This window comes from Phyllobates terribilis, unplaced genomic scaffold (assembly GCF_046119375.1).
Source record: "Phyllobates terribilis strain yellow unplaced genomic scaffold, ASM4611937v1 Scaffold_13__5_contigs__length_258822181, whole genome shotgun sequence".
NCBI lineage: Eukaryota > Metazoa > Chordata > Amphibia > Anura > Dendrobatidae > Phyllobates > Phyllobates terribilis.
In genome coordinates, this window is record NW_027362773.1 from 187797021 (window position 1) to 187817678 (window position 20658).

General features: G+C 47.1%; 1 protein-coding gene across 3 annotated transcripts; it reads left to right on the forward strand.

The window, feature by feature from the left end:
* The first annotated feature begins 254 nt into the window (after positions 1-254).
* On the forward strand, positions 255-19236 carry ARL2BP (ARF like GTPase 2 binding protein). Of its 3 annotated transcripts, none has more exons than XM_073659105.1 (7): positions 255-362; positions 1668-1721; positions 2137-2198; positions 12306-12412; positions 14072-14157; positions 16660-16756; positions 17915-19236. In XM_073659105.1, exons 2-7 carry the CDS (start codon positions 1684-1686, stop codon positions 17996-17998), a joined length of 474 nt encoding a protein of 157 aa, XP_073515206.1. In that variant the 5' UTR covers positions 255-362; positions 1668-1683; the 3' UTR covers positions 17999-19236. The 3 variants fall into 3 exon arrangements, with proteins under 3 accessions (XP_073515206.1, XP_073515207.1, XP_073515208.1); XM_073659106.1 differs by having other exon boundaries at positions 275-352; XM_073659107.1 differs by lacking the exon at positions 255-362 and adding an exon at positions 451-516.
* The last annotated feature ends 1422 nt before the right edge of the window (positions 19237-20658 follow it).

Below are 20658 nucleotides of genomic sequence, written 5' to 3' on the forward strand. Positions count from 1 at the left end.
CTGTAACCATGGTGACCAGGATTATGTTTCTGTCGTTTCACGATACAAGTAGCATAAAACTTTATTGCTCTGTCCCCCAGTCACACTTCCATCCACTATAACAGGCTGTAGAATCTCTTCCAGGGCACGTGGCGCGCAGGCCAACCACACTCCGTTGCTGTGGAGACGGGTAACGGTGGCTCCTCTGCGCTGATTGGTTGCTGCGCTGAACGTCTAAACAACAGCCGTTCCTATTGGTCAGCGTGAGATGATTAACGACTGTCATTGGTCGGGCTCATATTTAGCATATCCCGGAACTGAAAGTCGTCCTGAAGGCAACAAGAAAAGCTTTATTTGTGTTCAGTCGTGTCTGGTGAGAACACGTATGTATACTCTTCATTATTATTGCGTCCTCTTGTCTGTGTACATGAAATGTAGACTGTGTCTTTCTGAGCAGCAGCAGCATGGACAGAAAGGAAGAGACGTTTACCAAGTGCCATTATCCCTACATGCATGCCATAATTGCAAAAGCATAGGGTTCGTGCTGAGCTTTTTTTTTATTATACGACGTCATTTTTCACATTTGCTGAAAAACGTGGAAGTGTCTATTACAATAAATGAAAACTATATTTGTGCCATAGCAACCAATCACAGCACAGCTTTTATTATTACTACACCCTTACAGCCAATCACAGCGCAGCTTCTATTATTGATGCACACAGCCAATCACGGCGCAGCTTTTATTATTGATACACACTAACAGCCAATCACAGTTCAGCTTTTTATTATTGATGCACACTAACAGCCAATCACAGTGCAGCTTTTATTATTGATACTCTCACAGCTAATCACAACGCAGCTTTTATTACTGATACATACTAACAGCCAATCACAACGCAGCTTTTCTTACTACAGCCAATCACAGCGCAGCTCTCATTTCTTAAAAGTGAAAAGCTGCTTCGTGATTGGTTGCTACAGATAAGGCCAAATTCAGACATGGGTGAAACACTGTCATTGTACGGTCCGGCCCGGTAGTCCGCTGTGGGACCTGTGTGCATTAGATGCTGATTCGCTGCTAAATCTGCATCATCCATTGCAAAGGGAGAACGTGGTGGCAAATCCACATCTCAATCTGCATGAGAATCCCTGTGTAACACATGCAGATTTTCGGGAGGATTTGTACATGGCTTAAAGTTACAGCTCACACTTAAAAGGGGCAGTCTACTACTCGGGGGTCTGAGGGAAGGGTGTCCGCTGATTAGCTGCAGCGCTGACATGGCATAACATCATCAAGTGTCAGCGGCTCCATTTCTCCTTGGTGTCTCCAAATGTAGATTGTGCCTCATTGTAACATTATTTTGGACTGTTATTTATCAGAAATGAAAAATAATCTTTAACCCCACAGAACTGCATCACCAGAAAAAGGAAAACGTTAAAGATCTCGGAAAATAACAACACAAACCAAAATTCTTATTATTTTTATTTTTTTTTAACAAATTTACAATGTTTTTTTTTTCGTCACTTAGATAATAATAAAAAAAAAATCTGGAAATGAATTGTGCAATGAAGGGCATCGTTGAGGAGTATAACTCGGTCCTTAGTCTTCAGCAAAGTTTGTTTGATGTGATATAATCTGACAACGTGCCCATAGGTTTATATCTTACATTTCTTCTTCTCCTTTTTCGCAGGTTTAGTCCATGTAACATGGAGGACCTAGAAGAAGAGAATTTTACCCTATCGATGTAAGATCCCAAACAGGATTCGGACGAATGTGACGACGAAGCCATAGACTATAATGGTGCTGGCAGAGCGAACGTGCGCTCTGCCGTGCATCATTTTGAGGCATATATGCCTACCGGAGGCGGACGCTCAGACTTAGTTGCTAAGGTTACCGGCCACTTCAGAGGTGCCATGTTTCTTAGGCAAAGAGCTTATTGCAGTACAGCTTGTTTGATACCGCTGGTCCAGACTGGCAATCTTCAGGAGCACACCGCCCACCAAGAGCAGTGTGCTCCTGACGATTGAAAGTGACGTTACTGTGTTGATCTTTCACCGATTTTCATAATACAATTATCTCCTAGACCTGGGGAGGCTGGTGTGCTTACGATGAAAATCCATGTTAGAGTGGCTGTATAATCCTTTTTCTTTGCATTGTAGATCATCCCCCAAGGATGCAGAATTTGACTGTGTGGTCGGACACTTGGAAGATATCATAATGGGTAAATGTGATCCACAACTGCCCCAGTTCATGCATGTAGGTTTAAGTTTGGAGTGCTGGAAAATGACACCTTTTGGCTTAATTATTGCCAGGAGGGGAGAGAATTTATCATGGCTAGTCACTATATATTCCTCATGTATAGTCACCCTACATGGTGCCCTCCCTTTGCCTCCTCGGCTCAGATTGGCGTTCCTTTCCTCCTGCTTCCAATATGCCATCTCCTTAGCATGGGGAATGCAGTCTAAACCTCACCTTCACTGTCTTTCATCTGCTGTGGGTGTTACAATACTGGCGTAGCACTACTGAAAACCAGTGGCCGAAGGAGCAGGAACAGCAAGCAGTAGTAGAAGTTCTTGGAGTTAGCAAGGAGTTGTAGGAAACAATCCGTAGATGAATGAGAACAGTCTGGGTAAGAATGTTCAGGAGCTGGAGACTGAAACTAGGCTAACAGCTAGACACAATACTCAAGCAATGAGTAGTGTTGAGCGATACCTTCCGATATCGGGAAATATCGGATCGGATTGGATCGGACCGATACCGAAAAAGTATCGGATATCGCCGATTCCGATACCGGAAACCAATGCAAGTCAATGGGACATAAATATCGGAATTAAAATAAACCCTTTCTTTCCTTGTAGGTTAATTCTACATGAAGGAAAATAACTAAGAATAATGTAGAATGTATTGGGGGAGGTGGGGGAGACAATAAAGGCATAGAGGTTTAGCCCAGTCAAATGGAATAGCAGGAATTACTATTTTTTTAAGATGTTCTGAGTTACGGAAATATTAATTATGTTAAGTATTTTTATATTTTGTCAGATATTTATGTTTCACTACTTCCATGCTCTTCACCTTCTTTTTTACTTCTCCCACACTTTCTCCTTCATCATCCTCAGCATCTGTTTCATCCACTTCTTCTTCACCTTCTTCTTCTTCACCTTCTTCGTATTATTCTTTTTTTTACATTCTTCATATTCTACTTCTTCATCTTCTTCATATTCTTCTTCTTCATCATATTCTTATTTGTGACAGGCATTCCTGTAGTTGTTATCTATAAAAGGTTGGACATTACACCTTTCGTTCTGCCCGTCACAAAAGATTCACAACAGGATTTGTCCGCGTTCAGTTTGGCCTGCAGCAGCAGGTCTTTTCCAGGGGCACCACGAGGAGGAACGGACTCACCCCCATACACTGCTTAGTCATCTTCTGCTTATAATTTAGATATTATCTTTTGCTCTGATTTTTTAGTCTTATGCTTAATGTTCTTCCGCTTTTTGTTCTGCAGCTTCTTGTATTTCTGCTTCTTGGTTTTCTGTCTCTTGTTCTTCTGTATCTTGGTGCTTGTCTTCTCTTCTTTGTCCTCTTGGTCAACTTCTTCAGGGTCATCTTCTTGGTCTTCATCGGGGTGGTCTTCAGGGTCGTCGTCTTCGGGGGTCCTCGTCTTCTTCGGGTTGGTCTTCTGGGTCCTCGTCTTCGGGGTCCTCGTCTTCTTCGGGGTGGTCTTCGGGGTCCTCGTCTTCTTCGGGGTGGTCTTCAGGGTCCTCGTCTTCTTCGGGGTGGTCTTCAGGGTCCTCGTCTTCTTCGGGGTGGTCTTGAGGGTCCTCGTCTTCAGGGTCCTCATCTTCTTCGGGGTGGTCTTCAGGGTCTTCGTCTTCAGGGTCGTCGTCTTCGGGGTCCTCGTCTTCTTCGGGTTGGTCTTCAGGGTCCTCGTCTTCAGGGTCCTCGTCAGGGAGATCCAGAGTGATTACCAAGAACCATTTCAAAAAGCTTGAACTTGGAAATGTAGCAGAAAGTACAAGAAGGCTGAGGAACTACCGAGGACCAGCTGACGGTACTGGAACCCGGATGGGTAGCAGAAGGTACCCATGTAAAAAAAAGTTCAAGGCCGCGAGCCGGCCGCAGTTACCAAAACCCACAGTCCTACAGTGGGTGCTTGTCCTATTGGCACTATGGAACCAGCCTTCATTGCCAGATCCCGCAGCCCACATAGGAGTCACCTAAACTGCAGGCACCATAGAGTCGGCTAACCCGACCGCAACACGACAGGACAACGCATTGGAGGCAAAGTGACGTTGACACTACCCGGAAATAGCTGGCGTGCTGGAACCAGGCTGGGCAGGAGGGAGTACCCGTGCCAAAGACACTGCCGAGAACCAGCTGACGGTACTGGAACCCGGATGGGTAGCAGAAGATACAAGAGCAAATGGAACTACCGAGGACCAGCTGACGGTACTGGAACCCGGATGGGTAGCAGAAGGTACAAGAGCCAATGGAACTACCGAGGACCAGCTGATGTTACTGGAACTCGGTTACTAAGCAGGAGGTACCTGTGCCAGAAAGCACTACCAAGGACCAGCAGACGTTGGTGGAACTTGGATACCGAGAAGGAGGCACCTAATCCAAAGGCACTGCCGAGAACCAGCTGACGGTACTGGAACCCGGATGGGTAGCAGAAGGTACCCATGTAAAAAAAAGTTCAAGGCCGCGAGCCGGCCGCAGTTACCAAAACCCACAGTCCTACAGGGGGTGCTTGTCCTATTGGCACTATGGAACCAGCCTTCATTGCCAGATCCCGCAGCCCACATAGGAGTCACCTAAACTGCAGGCACCATAGAGTCGGCTAACCCGACCGCAACACGACAGGACAACGCATTGGAGGCAAAGTGACGTTGACACTACCCGGAAACAGCTGGCGTGCTGGAACCAGGCTGGGCAGGAGGGAGTACCCGTGCCAAAGACACTGCCGAGAACCAGCTGACGGTACTGGAACCCGGATGGGTAGCAGAAGGTACCCATGTAAAAAAAAGTTCAAGGCCGCGAGCCGGCCGCAGTTACCAAAACCCACAGTCCTACAGGGGGTGCTTGTCCTATTGGCACTATGGAACCAGCCTTCATTGCCAGATCCCGCAGCCCACATAGGAGTCACCTAAACTGCAGGCACCATAGAGTCGGCTAACCCGACCGCAACACGACAGGACAACGCATTGGAGGCAAAGTGACGTTGACACTACCCGGAAACAGCTGGTGTGCTGGAACCAGGCTGGGCAGGAGGGAGTACCCGTGCCAAAGACACTGCCGAGAACCAGCTGACGGTACTGGAACCCGGATGGGTAGCAGAAGATACAAGAGCAAATGGAACTACCGAGGACCAGCTGACGGTACTGGAACCCGGATGGGTAGCAGAAGGTACAAGAGCCAATGGAACTACCGAGGACCAGCTGATGTTACTGGAACTCGGTTACTAAGCAGGAGGTACCTGTGCCAGAAAGCACTACCAAGGACCAGCAGACGTTGGTGGAACTTGGATACCGAGAAGGAGGCACCTAATCCAAAGGCACTGCCGAGAACCAGCTGACGGTACTGGAACCCGGATGGGTAGCAGAAGGTACCCATGTAAAAAAAAGTTCAAGGCCGCGAGCCGGCCGCAGTTACCAAAACCCACAGTCCTACAGGGGGTGCTTGTCCTATTGGCACTATGGAACCAGCCTTCATTGCCAGATCCCGCAGCCCACATAGGAGTCACCTAAACTGCAGGCACCATAGAGTCGGCTAACCCGACCGCAACACGACAGGACAACGCATTGGAGGCAAAGTGACGTTGACACTACCCGGAAACAGCTGGCGTGCTGGAACCAGGCTGGGCAGGAGGGAGTACCTGTGCCAAAGACACTGCCGAGAACCAGCTGACGGTACTGGAACCCGGATGGGTAGCAGAAGGTACAAGAGCCAATGGAACTGCCGAGAACCAGCTGGCGGTGCTGGAGCCCAGGGTAAATACTAAAAACAGAGGAGCAAGAGGTGTATTTGGAGGAGGTTTTAAATCCGTAGTACAGTGGATGTGGACAAAGCAGGAGAATTTGCCGGACACACAGCTGGGGATCAGCTGACGTTACTGAACCCCAATAACACTGGAGCAAGCGTTGACTGTGCAGACGGCACTTCTGAGCAGCAACTAGCGGTATTGGAGCCCAGGGTAAATACTAAAAACGGAGGAGCCAGAGGTGTATTTGGAGGAGGTTTTAAATCCGTAGTACAGTGGATGTGGACAAAGCAGGAGAATTTGCCGGACACACAGCTGGGGATCAGCTGACGTTACTGAACCCCAATAACACTGGAGCAAGCGTTGACTGTGCAGATGGCACTTCTGAGCAGCAACTAGCGGTATTGGAGCCCAGGGTAAATACTAAAAACGGAGGAGCCAGAGGTGTATTTGGAGGAGGTTTTAAATCCGTAGTACAGTGGATGTGGACAAAGCAGGAGAATTTGCCGGACACACAGCTGGGGATCAGCTGACGTTACTGAACCCCAATAACACTGGAGCAAGCGTTGACTGTGCAGACGGCACTTCCGAGCGCCAACTGGCGGTGTTGGAGCCCAGGGATAATACTGAAAACAGAGGAGCCAGAGGTGTAATTGGAGCAACTTTAAAATCTGTAGTAGTGAGAATGTGGACAGAGCAGGAGAAATTGCCATCCGCACAGCAGGGGAACAGCTGACGTTACTGAACCCCAATGACACGGCAGCAAGTGTTGACTGTGCAGACGGCACTTCCGAGCGCCAACTGGCGGTGTTGGAGCTCAGGGATAATACTGAAAACAGAGGAGCCAGAGGTGTAATTGGAGCAACTTTAAAATCTGTAGTAGTGAGAATGTGGACAGAGCAGGAGAAATTGCCGTCCGCACAGCAGGGGAACAGCTGACGTTACTGAACCCCAATAACATGGCAGCAAGTGTTGACTGTGCAGACGGCACTTCCGAGCGCCAACTGGCGGTGTTGGAGCTCAGGGATTACAGTTCAGGTGGTAGACACATGAACAGAACAGGAGACCTGGATACTTTTGCCAACAATTATTTATTCTGGAAGAGGACTGGCAAATTCATGAGAGATCCAGGCCTTGTTCATTTTAAGAAAAGTAAGCCGGTCAACGTTATCGGAGGATAGTCGCATGCGACGGTCTGTTAGTACACCACCTGCGGCACTAAAGACGCGTTCCGATAATACACTAGCAGGAGGGCAAGCTAGCACCTCCAATGCATACTGACTTAGCTCTGGCCATGTATCCAGCTTACAGACCCAAAACTTTTATGGAGAAGAGCCGTCTGGGAGTACACTAAGAGGGCAAGACATGTAGTCTGTCACCATCTGACGGAAACGTTGCCTCCTGCTGACTGGAGCCGTCTGTGATGGTGTAGACATTTGTGGCGGCGGGGACACAAAACTTTGCCACATTTGGGCCATACTGGTCTTGCCTTGTGCTGAGGCGCTGCTTCTGCTCCCTCTTTGTGCAGAGCTTCCTCCACGGCCTCGACGCACTGAGCTGCTTTGTAAAGCACTAGCAGCACTGCTCTCGGTTGGAATGGAGAACATGATGGAATGCACCAGTGCGTCTTGGTACTCCCGCATTTTACACTCCCGGTTCAACGGTGTTATGAGGCTTTGTAAGTTGTCCCGGTAGCGAGGATCTAGGAGGGTGGACACCCAATAATCAGCCGTGTTGAGAATGTGGCCGATGCGGCGGTCGTTTCTCAGGCACTGCAGCATGAAATCAACCATGTGCTGCAGACTGCCAACTGGCCAAGAAACGCTGTCCCCTGCTTGAGGCGTGATCTCTGCCTGCTCTGCATCACCCCACCCTCGCTCTAGATACTGACTACTAGAGCATTGTGTACCTCCCTCCTCTGGACAGATGTCTTCCTCATCCATTGACTCCTCCTCATCCTCCTCACAAAGTGTCCCCTGCCTAGGCCTTTGTGAGGAACCACGTTGCGCAGACTGTAGAGAAGCAGATGGCATTTGTGACTCCTCATCCTCCACCTCTTCCAAAACCTCGTCCCTTAGTGCTTGCAGTGTTTTTTCAAGCAGGCAGAGAAGGGGGATAGTCATGCTGACTAGTGCATCATCTGCACTCGCCATCCGCGTGGAATAATCGAAGGCACGCAAAACGTGGCAAATGTCCTTCATAGAGGCCCACTCAGTGGTGGTGAAGTGTGAACGGCGCGCACTGCGACTTGTTTGCGCCTGCTGCAGCTGGTACTCCATTACTGCTGCCTGCTGCTCACACAACCTCTCCAACATATGTAACGTTGAATTCCACCTGGTGGGTAGGTCACATATGATGCGATGTTCCGGAAGACATAATCGGCGCTGCAGAGCTGCAATGCGTGATCTTGCATTGCTGGAACGCCGCAAGTGAGCGCACTCTATGCGGACCTTGTGAAGCAGTGCATCAAGATCCGGATAGTCCCTCAAAAAACTCTGCACGACCAAGTTGAGCACATTTGCCAGACATGGGATGTGAGTGAGGTTGCCTAGGCCCAGAGCTGCCACCAGATTTCGGCCATTGTCACACACTACCATGCCTGGCTGGAGATTCGCTGGCACAAACCACACGTCGCTCTGCTGCTTGATGGCATTCCAGAGCTCCTGCGCTGTGTGGCTTCAATTCCCCAAAGAAATTAATTTTAATACGGCCTGTTGACGTTTGGCCACGGCTGTGCTCATATCGGTCATCATAACAGGTAACCGTTCACGGGTCGATGTGGAGGTAGACCGTGACGGCTCCTGCAGCGCTGATTCAGAGGAACTGGAGTATGAGGAGGAGTCAATGTGTACAGACTGGATTCCTGCAATCCTTGGAGTTGGCAGAACACGTACAGCGCCACTCTCAAGATTTGTACCCGGCTCCACAACATTTACCCAATGGGCAGTGAGGGAAAGGTATCGTCCCTGTCCATGCTTACTGGTCCACGCATCAGTGGTCAGGTGGACCTTGCTACTGACGGCGTTTTGTAGCGCATGTTTAATTTTTCCCTCCACATGATGTTGCAGGGCAGGGACGGCTTGCCTGCTGAAATAAAAGCGGCTGGGCACGTTGTATTGTGGGACTGCCAATGCCATAAAGTTACGGAATGTGTCAGTCTCCACCAGCCTGAATGATAGCATTTCAAGGGCCAGTAGTTTAGCAATGCCAGCATTCAGAGCCTGGGGTGGTTTGCCGAGTATGGGCGCCTTTTCTCCCATGCCTGTGCTAACGATGGCTGTAGACTGGCCTGGGAGTGTGAGGATGACTGGGAAAGTGGTGCTGTGGGTGCAATTACACTGTGTCTCTGTACAACAGTGCCAGAGATTCTTCCATGGCGATCCTGTGAGGAAGCCAAACCAGCTGTGTGTGAGCTGGAGGAAGAGGCTACAACACGAGCTGAAGAGGTGGTAGGTGGCGCTGTAGGTTGGCCTAGGTCTTCAGTGTGTTTTTGTAACTCCACCACATGCTTGGTCCGCACATGTTTCCACATATTTGTGGTATTGAGGTTGCTGACACTTTTCCCTCTTTTCACCTTCTGATTACACAGCTTGCATTTGACAAAGCAAATGTCATCTGCAACTGTGTCAAAAAAGGACCAGGCACTGCAAGTCTTGGGAGCGCCCGCTTTGGATTTTGGAAGAGCCATGCTCCTAATGGGTGCCGAAGTGGAGGCTACAGGCAACCAAGTTTGCCCCCTCCCTCTCCCTCCTTTTTGGGCCGTTCGGGGAATCTCTTCCTCAGAGCTGCTCCCACCACCTTCCTGTCCCTCACGCCATGATGGGTCAAGGACCTCATCATCTACACCACCCTCTTCAAACAACTGCTTCTCCTGGGTAGTCTCGACAGCACAGTATGCACCAGAAAGTGGCACCTGAGTCTCATCATCAGATGCGTACTGAGGTGTGCTGCTGACCATAGGCACTGGCCCACCCGCCTCTTCAGATTCAGAGAGACAAAACGGTTGCGCATCACTGCATACTACCTCTTCTTCAAATTCTAGAATTCTGCTTGGCTGGCCCCCTCTTTCCAAGCCAAGAGATTCAGAGAACAGAAGTAGAGATGGCTCCTGTCCAGAGCTCTCTGACTGCCTGGGCAATTTGGCAGGTGGTGAAGAGACAGATGGGTGCTCTTCAGTGCTCAGGACCTGAGAGGATCTGGAACTAATTGAAGTCGATGCGTTAGCTGCCATCCATCCGACAACGGCTTCAATTTGGTCCTCTCGCAGCAGTGGGGTACGGTGAGCTCCTACAAAGCTGCGCATAAAGGACTGTTCCCTGGTAAAACTGGGGGATGCTGAGTCACTGGTGCCCGCAGCAGGCACAGAATCCCCACGTCCTCTCCCTGCAGGCACAGAATCCTCACGTCCTCTCCCTGCAGAAACTCCACGCCCACTCCCACGCCCACGACCACATGCCTTACTCCCTGCCTTCTTCATCTTGGTAGACTGATAAAGATAGGCAGAAAAGTACTAAGGGCTTAGTGTGCTTATTCCTGAACAGCTGCTAACAGGTATAAGAAACACTAATTTTATAAAGTGTGGACTAGACTTTAATATGAGCTAATGTGGCCTACACAACTGTAAAGTGGAGTGTTTGGTGAACTTTATTTAGGTTTTTTTTGTCACAAAAAGACACTGGATGTGCCTAAAGATGTAATAACGATAGTATCACAAACTTTTTGTAGCTATTACAATGTAGGAAGGTAACCTACAATGCAATAGATGAGGCTGCAAAAAATAGGCTAATACTAATCTGGCTGGGGCTGCAGGGCCCAAGGCTGCAGAAAGGCTCCTCTATCTACTCCTATATAGTGTGTTTGGAATCAATTTAGCTGAATACGGATGGAACCACCACACTAATAGGAGATATCAGGAAAAATTATGAATTGGCAAAAAAGGACAATGTATGAGGCAGTGACACACACTGAGTGCACTACAACCAGACGGGGTTGAAGCACACACTACAGGGTGAGCTGCACTCACACACAGAGACCTTGCAGACAGCGGTGAACAGCACAGAGAACTGCACTAGCACTGCAAGGCACAGTGATTTAGAAAGTAGCTTGGGTAAAGCAGTATAGAGCAAATAGGTAGCTAAAACTGTCCCTCAGAACAACAGCGTCCTATCCCTAACTGAATTCACAGCAGAGTGAGCTGAAAATGGCGGCGGCGGCTTTTATAGTGCATCATGACATCATTTCAGCAGCCAATCACAGCCATGCCATTAGTTAACATGCCTACATGCCTAACAGGATGTGCCCACACTTCTTAGGATCCTCATTGGCTGAATAAAATGAAAATGGCTCATTGCATTATGGGAACTTCCGATTCCGGTATACGATATTGCAAAAGTATCGGAATTAAGTATCGGAATTCCGATACCGCGAATATCGGCCGATACCCGATATTTCAGTATCGGAATGCTCAACACTAGCAATGAGTGAGAGATCCATATGGCTTTAAGTAGGCCCAAACAGGAAACAAGATGGATTCCATAGATTCAGAATATGTCATCTTAGTAAAGGGCAATTGCATAATACAACAGCAGCCTCCAGTGGTAAGGAGTGAAACTGCAGCACAATTATTAAAGTGAACAATAGCAGCCACTAGTGGTCAAACTATAGAAGGGCAACAGAAATCCTGACAGTGGGATAGGAAAGGCATGGGAGGTGTGGGTCAGACTCACAACTGCTCCCCATGTCACTTTGGTGGCCATCTTGGAAACAGGAGTGAGGGCAGTGAACTCCAAATGTGTCCTATAATGTAAAGTGGACAAAATCAGATTCTACTCATTGTCCGCCTCTGCAGCAGTGATGTCACATCAACAGCTCACATCACCGCTGCAGGCAATCACTGAGCTCAGGGGTTTATGCCGCGCTCATTGATTGGCTGCAGCAGTGATGCGAGCTGGCGACTTCACCGCTGCAGCGACAGAGATCTGGCGTTGGAGCAGAAGAGTGAGCACTATCTGATTTTCATATTTCATTACAGGAAACTTTTGTGGTCCACTTTTATAAAAGTTGAAAATCCCTTTAAAGATGGGCAGTCCATTGGCTAGTGTTGTAAGATGGCCCTCTGGGCTAAAATGTGCCCCTCTCTGAGTCAAGGGATGCGGATTTGAGCAAAGGAGGCAGGTAGGCTAACTATATTTTGAGACCCCAGGGTGGAGGGCCACTAGAAGGTAAGACCCTTAATCTATATCCATGCACAAGTGGCCCCAGCCCTCCTCCCAGCTACACCCCTGATAAAACCTACAATGTCAAAAATTTATTCTATGTGACCCTGATTTTTTCTTTTCCTTTGTGCAGATGAGGAGTTCCAATTGCTGCAGAGAAATTTCATGGAAAAGTATTACCAAGAATTTGAAGATACCGAAGAAAATAAACTTACATACACTCCAATATTTAATGAATACGTAAGTAATGAGTAAATCAACCTACATCATGCTGCTCTCAGATTACATAGCAAAAACCTGCTGACAGATTCCCCTCAAGTGGTGGTTATTCACCTTCAGACCCAAGTTAAACATATTTCTGGAAGGAAAGTTACGTGAAAGGTGTAAGTAAGGCAGAAGCTGTGAATCTCTGACCAGTCCTGCTATGCAAATGAGTGGGTGGTTCCTTCTCGCGAGCATTCCACCAGCATGATAGGTGCCGGAACGGCCTTTTTTTTTTTTTTTTTTTTAACTACTTAGCCCACAAGTAGTCTGAAAGTACAATGACTACCGTACTTTTCGGACTATAAGACGAACCGGACCATAAGACACCTAGGTTTTAGAGGAGGAAAATAGAAAAAGAAAATTTAAGCAAAAAATGTGGTCACGATGCACTGTTCAGGGGGAAGGGGTCTGCTGCTGACACTGGTATAGGGGTAATGTCCCCCAATACTAATAATATCCCCCATCCTGGTATATATGCCCCCCCCTTCCTATTATACGTGGCCCCCATCCCCATCCTGGTATGCATGGCACCCCTCCATCCTGGTATGCATGGCACCCCTCATCCTTATCCTGGTATGCATGTTACCCCTAATCCCTTTCCTGGTATGCATGGCTTCCCTAATCCTTATCCTGGTATGCATGGCACAGCAATCCCCATCCTGGTATGCATGGCACCCCTCATCCTTATCCTGGTATGTATGGCCCCCTCCTCATCCCAATCCTGGTATGTATGGCCCCCTCCTCATCCCAATCCTGCTATGTATGGCCCCCTCCTCATCCTAATCCTGCTATGTATGGCCCCCTCCTCATCCTTCTTCCTGGCATGTATGGCCCCCTCCTCATCCTTCTTCCTGGCATGTATGGCCCCTTCCTCATCCTTCTTCCTGGCATGTATGGCCCCTTCCTCATCCTTCTTCCTGGCATGTATGGCCCCTTCCTCATCCTTCTTCCTGGCATGTATGGCCCCTTCCTCATCCTTCTTCCTGGTATGTATGGCCCCTTCCTCATCCTTCTTCCTGGTATGTATGGCCCCTTCCTCATCCTTCTTCCTGGTATGCACGGTCCCCTAATCCCCATCACGCTGCACATAAAAAAAAAAATAAACACTCCAACTCACCTTCCTTCTCTCTCCTCCAGCGCTGCGTCCTGTCTGCCAGCACTGATCTCTACATGTGAGCTGCGCATGACATCACTGCCATGCGCGGCTCACAAGGAGTGATCAGCTGCCGGAAGTCACTGCTCCCCACGCTGGGACTGTGTGCCTGGGGAGCAGTGACTTCATGCTCCTTAATAGCCGGCACACAGCGTAGCCGCAGGGCAGCTCCTGCTGTTGCTAGGCATTCGCGTGTGCCCACTATTAAAGGGCATAAATGTTCACCCCTCTCTACTCCCATGGGCGTGGAGAGAGGGGTGAATATTCATGCTCTTTAACTACGGGCACACGCGATTGCCTGGCAGCAGCGGGAGCAGCACTGCGGATACACTGTGTGCCGGCTATTAAGAAGCATGAAGTCACTGCTCCCCAGGCACACAGTCCTGGCGTGGAGGAAAAAAGTGCGTCTTATAGTCCGAAAAAATACGGTAATTAAGAGATTACATTTCTTGTATGCATATCTGATGATTATTTTGTTGTAGATCAGTTTAGTGGAGAAATTCATAGAAGAACAGTTGATGGAGCGGATTCCAACATTTAACATGAGCACATTCATCGCTTCACTACAGTAAGTCCTGTAGATCACACGTAAGCTGTATGCGTGGAGGCCTGACTTGGAGTCTTACTGATCAGTATTCATGTCCTGCAGCCGGCGCAGTGTGTGAAGCACTTGTCTACTGACAAAGTACAGGCAAAAAAAGTAGAGAGAGGAGGTCAGGATCCATCTCCTCGCCAAGATGGGTAGCAGTAGCAAAAAGCATTGCTTTATTAAAACTTTTATTATTAATGTAATGAAAAATGCACGAGATATCGCTATATATATTCCTACGCATAACTATATCAAATATGAATGTAGCAGACATAATAAATGTGAATAAATTCAAAAGGATGTCAATCCTGTACTGACCGTGGTCAGTCGTGACACAGGGGGTCCGTACAACACATACCCACCCTGAACGCAAATAATTCAATGTACATAATAACCACAGTAACATAAAATCACATACACCTATAGGAATAAATCACCGGCTGACAGTGGTCAGTTCTAACAGAGGCGTCCACGTGACACCAGGGCCGCCCCGAACACCGGGTACAGCCCCAGTAGTGCAATAACCCGGAAAGACGGAAGTACTAAAGCTGGCCGATCCCACCCATATAGATGTTATGGCGCTGTCCTGGGATCTCCAGTCATGTCACTCAGGTTCTTGATCATCATTGAAGGCCGTCAGACGTTGTCCCTGACATGACCCTGGTGTATCTCAATTACCCCCGTTCTAATAAGGGCAGTCCACAGCTATCCCTGGATGAAACATAGCCCTAGACTGTCTCTCTGTGCTTTGCCAGACACGTTTCTCCCAGGAAGGCTTCATCAGGGGAGCTCAGCACGTGTCCATTTCACCATAGAGCTGGGCTAATTCAGACTACATCCCCCCCCCCCCGTCTCTGAATAGTGAGGTATATATAAAATAGGTGTAATGGGAATTGTCCAACCAATCACAAGCCACAGGACCGAAACCATTTCATTGCTCACCATCAGCTGTCACATGTACGAGATCCATAATACTGTATCTCACCTGTGCGATTCCCTCTGCGTCCCGCTGGAGCGCAGGAGAACGGCACATCCGGTCCTGTGGAGCGCACAGTGTGGAGGCGCTGCCGGTGGTGGGTCTGAGGAACTACAGGTGTCTCAGCAACAGATGACGGGTTAGCCCTACCCGACCCAACTACTCTTCATGGCAACGAAGGACGTGGCTACGAATCCTTATTTCTCATCAGTCACCTCCTAAATCAGTCTTCCTTTTTCCTCTGCCGGCTTAGCGATGGTGACTAGCCATCACCTTACTATGGGTGCTGTGTATGGGAATAGGATTTATGTATTATGACCTTTTCTTTCGGTGTATGACATTTCACCCTTTACCTATTCAGGACACCATGGTAGGACACATTATAAATGCTTTGCCTCGGCACATCAATCAATAGTATGCGGATTTCTAGGTTGATACTATTACTACTAAAATTGAGTTTGTTCCTGTAGAAGAGTTATTTGATCTTGTTAGGGGAATCCATGCGTGTGAATGTAGCTTTAATACTAGACGGATTTAGGAGGTGACCGATGAGAAATAAGGATCTGTAGCCACGTCCTTCGTTGCCATGAAGTGTGGTTGGAGTCGGGCAAGGCTAACCCGTCATCTGTTGCGGAGACACCTGTAGTTCCTCAGACCCACCACCGGCAGTGCCTCCACACTGTGCGCTCCACAGGATCGGATGTGCCGTTCTCCTGCGCTCCATCAGGACCCGGAGGGAATCGCACAGGTGAGATACAGTATTATGGATGTGATGCATGTGACAGCTTATGGTGAGTAATCAAGTGGTTTCTGTCCTGTGGTTTGTGATTGGGTGGACAATTCCCATTACACTTATTATATATACCTCCCGTACCCCGCCGCTTATGTGTCAGTGCAGCTATATGCATTTAGAGATGGGTGCAGACTGAATTAGCCCAGCTCTATGGTGAAATAGACACATGCTGACCTTTCCTGGGAGAAACGCATCAGGTGAGCACAGAGAGGCAGTCTAGGGCTATGTTTCATCCAGGGATAGCTGTGGACTGCTCTGGTTAGGGCAGGAGTAATTGGGGTACACCGGGGTTACGTCAGCACTTAGGGTTTCTGCAAGGACAGCATCTGACTGCCTTCAGTGATTATCAGGAACCCGAGTGGGTCGGTGTTCTACAGACCCCGCTGTTATGATTGACCAATGTCAGTACCGGATTAAAGTCCATTTGGATTTATTCACATCTATTGTGTCTGCTACATTTATATTTCATATAGGTATTTGTAGGAATATATAGAAATATTTTAAGTTTTATTATTAATGTAAAAAAAAATGTATATCCTGACATGGATATCAGCTCTCCGAGCTTTGACTGACTGGTTATTTAGAGACTAATTTTATCACCTTAAACTGCAGTGTAAAGCATGGGGGAGGATCAGTGTAGCCAATCCTGAGCTACTTCTGAAAGAGGAAGTGGATTTCAGATGATTTCTGATTTTTAACGCTTTCTTGGCAGATCTCATCGTCAGGAAATGGCAGGGGACATATTTGACATATTGCTGACTTTCACAGATTTCCTGGCGTTCAAGGAAATGTTCCTCGACTACAAAGCTGTAAGTACCACAATTGTGATTTGGTGTTAAAGGGATGGTCTGATATTATATTTTATAATTTATTTTTTTTTATCTAAGCATGGATGGTTTTAAAATAATAAACAGGTATATTAACCTTACAGCTTGCCACAAAGCCAGCGCAGGCCGCTCCGAAGATCTGTTCCGTTTAGAAGTCACAGTAAAAAAAAAAGAGCTTCATTAGAAAAACATCTGGGGATATGCTCTTTAAAAAAAAAAAAAAAAAAGTCATCTGACCGCTACCACCAGTCACTGGCTACAGTGGTCCTGTAACTTCAAAACAGAGCAGACATTGTTTCTAGAAATGGTGCAATCTACTCTGGATCGACAAGGCGCTGGAAGGTGTTTGATTTTTTTTTTATTATTATTTTTAACCATCCATGCTTTGAAACTTTTTTTTTTAAGTGTCAGATAAACTCCTTTATTAAACTTCAGCCGTGCATTTTTGATTTAAAGGGAGCTTGTCACTTGCCCAAACCACAGACGGCATGAATCAGATCCTGGCTGCACGGTTGCAGCCATGTTTGTTACTCAGAAACGCTCTGCCCTTTCAGAGAGAATACAGGGGGCAATTCATCAAAACTTTTTTGCCAGGTGGAAAAAAAAAAAAAAGTTTTGAAAAGTTGCAATTTTTTTTTTTTTTTTTGGGGGGGGGGGGGGGGGCAAAGCAAGGTTTTCACGCCATTCTCACCCTAGTAGGCAGGACAGGAGCATTGCAACCCCTGTTCAAACTTATCACGAGCAGCGGCATTTGCTACACCACCAGGGACCATAAGCAGAGACGAGAGTAATCTGAGCTCTTCCCAAAACTGAGCTCAGTGATTGACAGGTCTGTCTATGTACACACGGGAGAGACTTATCAATGAAATGGCGCAAGAAGAAGCTGCATTAGACTCATATTTCCCCCATCTTTAAACAGTTTTCTCTGAAATCCCAGGATCACAGCCAGGCTGCGATCCATGATGGCTGTGGGTTGGGCAGCATGAATAAAGTGACAGGATCGGTTCCTTTTAAAGATGTTATTTGGCCAACCCTGTTCTTCTGCGCCTTTGGTTTTTACCAGCTAAACAGCTGCCACCAGTGTAATCGAAATATTGGAAATCACAGCCACTAACAGGATTTTTCTGTCTCCCTGTTAAGGAAAAAGAAGGAAGAGGCCTGGATCTGAGCGGTGGCTTAGTGGTGACGCCATTATTCAATTCTTCGGTATCGTCTTCATCGTAGAGACAATCCACCATGTAGTCTGTTGTATTTATCTTGTCACCTTTTCGACGGTTTTCTCTAAAAATTTTACTAGAAACCAACCACAGTCAAAAGTCCATAGATAAGAGGGGCATTAATCGCCTATCCTGAGGGTGTCTGATCGCTGCCGATCTTGAGAATAGTTGTCACGATTCTCCGTTCTTCCTCCCTTTGGTCGGGATTCGGTAGAGCGGCACTGCTTGCACCACATGCCGTGGCTATAGGACTGATGGAGAGTTCAGTGCTATGTGAGCCGAGTCCATCCCATACACAATGAATGGAGGGACACTTCATTTATTCGGGACTGAAGTTTGGAAGAATGGGCAAAAGTGACACCTGTTCTTGTGACCAGTGGGACCACCAGGTATAAGATACTTCTCTCCTGGCCCGTGGATAGGTTAGGAAAGTCCATTGTGGGAAAACCTGTTTTAAAAAGGCGCAAAATTCTTGAAACTTTTTTCCTATGAAATGTGTTTGCTATTTTTTACATTCGTCTTCTGGAAACGTTACACATTGTCTGTCGTTGTTGTGTTTGTACATATGTCCAAGTGTAGTTCTGGTTTGCATCAAATATACAGTAAAATTCCTCCAATCTGTTATTAAAGGGCCAGGCCCAGCCCAGCTGTAGCTTTATGGAAACAGAATAGCTTGCAGTGCTATGCTATTCCCATAAGTTATTCACAGTTTGGAAACTGCATAGTCCAGCCATTGATACAGGTCCACTTCCAGTGGATGGAAAGCGGACATGACCCTATAAAGCCACCATACATATAAGTTTGTGATGCTATGGGGCAAAAGTCATAAGACCATACACAGAATTTTTTTTTTTTTAAAAAAATTTTTTGGGACAGAACAGTATTTTTCACTCATGTGCTTGTAAGAGGCCCAGACTATGCCTCCTTTAACCGTGCCACACTTGTCCTAGTAAATGGGACTAAGCTGAAAAACAAAAGAAAAAAAGACCCGTGGTCAGGGGTGGAAAGGTTTGTAGGTCAGAGCAGACATTTTTTTTTACTTAATTAAGATGTGCTGTTCCTGAGTACTTGGTGTTCGGACACTGGGACGTCTCATACATTCTGTACTTAAAGAATTTTACTGCAAAAATATCATTGGGAAGAGAGTCCCTGCCTGATACATATTGTCCTGTACATCCAGTTCCATCTACTCCTTGTTGTATATCATATTTAAGGTGTTTTTTTGTTAATAAAATATCAAGAATATTTATGTCTGACTTGTTTAATTTCTATATACCCTTGTAAGCCACTGTCTGACTTCCAAAAACTTAGTGTGAACACACCTTTTGAGCAGAAAGTCTCCAATCAAAACTCAATGTGAACAATACCCAAAGTTGGAGTGTGTTTATAGTTTATTCTTTTAAGGGCGCAGTGAGATGGCAGTATAAATCAGATCACAATGATCAGACTGGCCGGCGGCTCTCCTGACCTGAGCGTGACAGCTTCATATATTTGTGCGGCTGTCACGCTCGGGTAGGGAGCGCTGCCGGCCAATCAGAGCATTGTGACCTGATTTATGCGGCTGTCTGACTGTGCACTTAGTATTTTGGTAGGAAACAATTACTGTCGAATGAAAGGATAAGTGATAGTTGCTGGGAGTTCGACTGCTACCAGAATATGAGGCTTTTATTCCCCTTGGAATGGAGCAATAGGTCACATGCGTCCCTCCATTCATTCTCTAAGAGCCTGCCAGTCCAATAGCGAAGGGAATGGAGCTGCAGTCAGTCATGCGCACTATTGCTCCATTCTAAAAAGGACAGAAAGTGCCCAATTCTGGCAATCGATGGAGATCCCCAGCAGTCGGAAGTCCACCAATCTAGAAGTTATCACCTTTACCTACCAAAACACCCATTTAGGAGGAGTTGCTCACTATTGGACCAGCCCTTCATAACACAAAAAAAAACCATACCTCCTGGATTGGCGCTGTGTCTCCCGGTGGTCACAAATTAACAATGTTATGTTTTGCAATTATTGCAGTCAAACAATCGCGCAGATATGGAGCGGTCAACATCACTGCCATTAGCAGGACACAAGAAATCCCACTTGGTGAAAAAAAAAAAATCCACAATCGTAAACAGGTAGAAGCTTTTATGGCTGAAGAATAAGTGTTTTTTTCATCTTCAGCACCTGTTTGACTCCATTTACTGCCATTGGATGACAAGTGACTGCCCAGCGTTTCTTTTTTGATGCAGTTTAGTTGTTAAAGGGATTATCCACTACTGGACAAGCCCTCCTTAAAGGGACTCTGTCCCCACCCTGAAGCACCAAGCGCCTGTGCTCGGTTTGAACAGTCACTGTGCTGACAATCATTTATATACACCTTCCCGCCTGCTTGGGTTTCCATCTATCGCCATCCTTCCCTGGTTCTATGAAGCCAGAGCTGTCAAAGAAGAGGGGGCGGGAAGCCAGGTGGGAAGGTGTATTTAAAAAGACTGGCTCCGCCACGAAGTACCGAGCGTCGGGGCTTAGTTTGAATATTCATTCTGTGCTGACAGAGTCCCTTTAAAGTTATCAGAGAAGGTGTATTGTGCACATACAAGTTTTAAAGATATTAATCGTCTCACCCCCCCCCCCCCAAAAAAAATAAAATAAACGGGTGAAAAATTGAAAGATACCAATATCCCGAAA

Bases quoted from the DNA above. Each gene is read 5' to 3' on its own strand.
- ARL2BP (XM_073659105.1), top strand. From the start codon at position 1,684: ATGGAGGACCTAGAAGAAGAGAATTTTACCCTATCGAT. The intron at 1,722-2,136 runs GTAAGATCCCAA...TTTGCATTGTAG, and splicing joins GAGAATTTTACCCTATCGAT to ATCATCCCCCAAGGATGCAG. The intron at 16,757-17,914 runs GTAAGTACCACA...CTCCCTGTTAAG, and splicing joins TGTTCCTCGACTACAAAGCT to GAAAAAGAAGGAAGAGGCCT.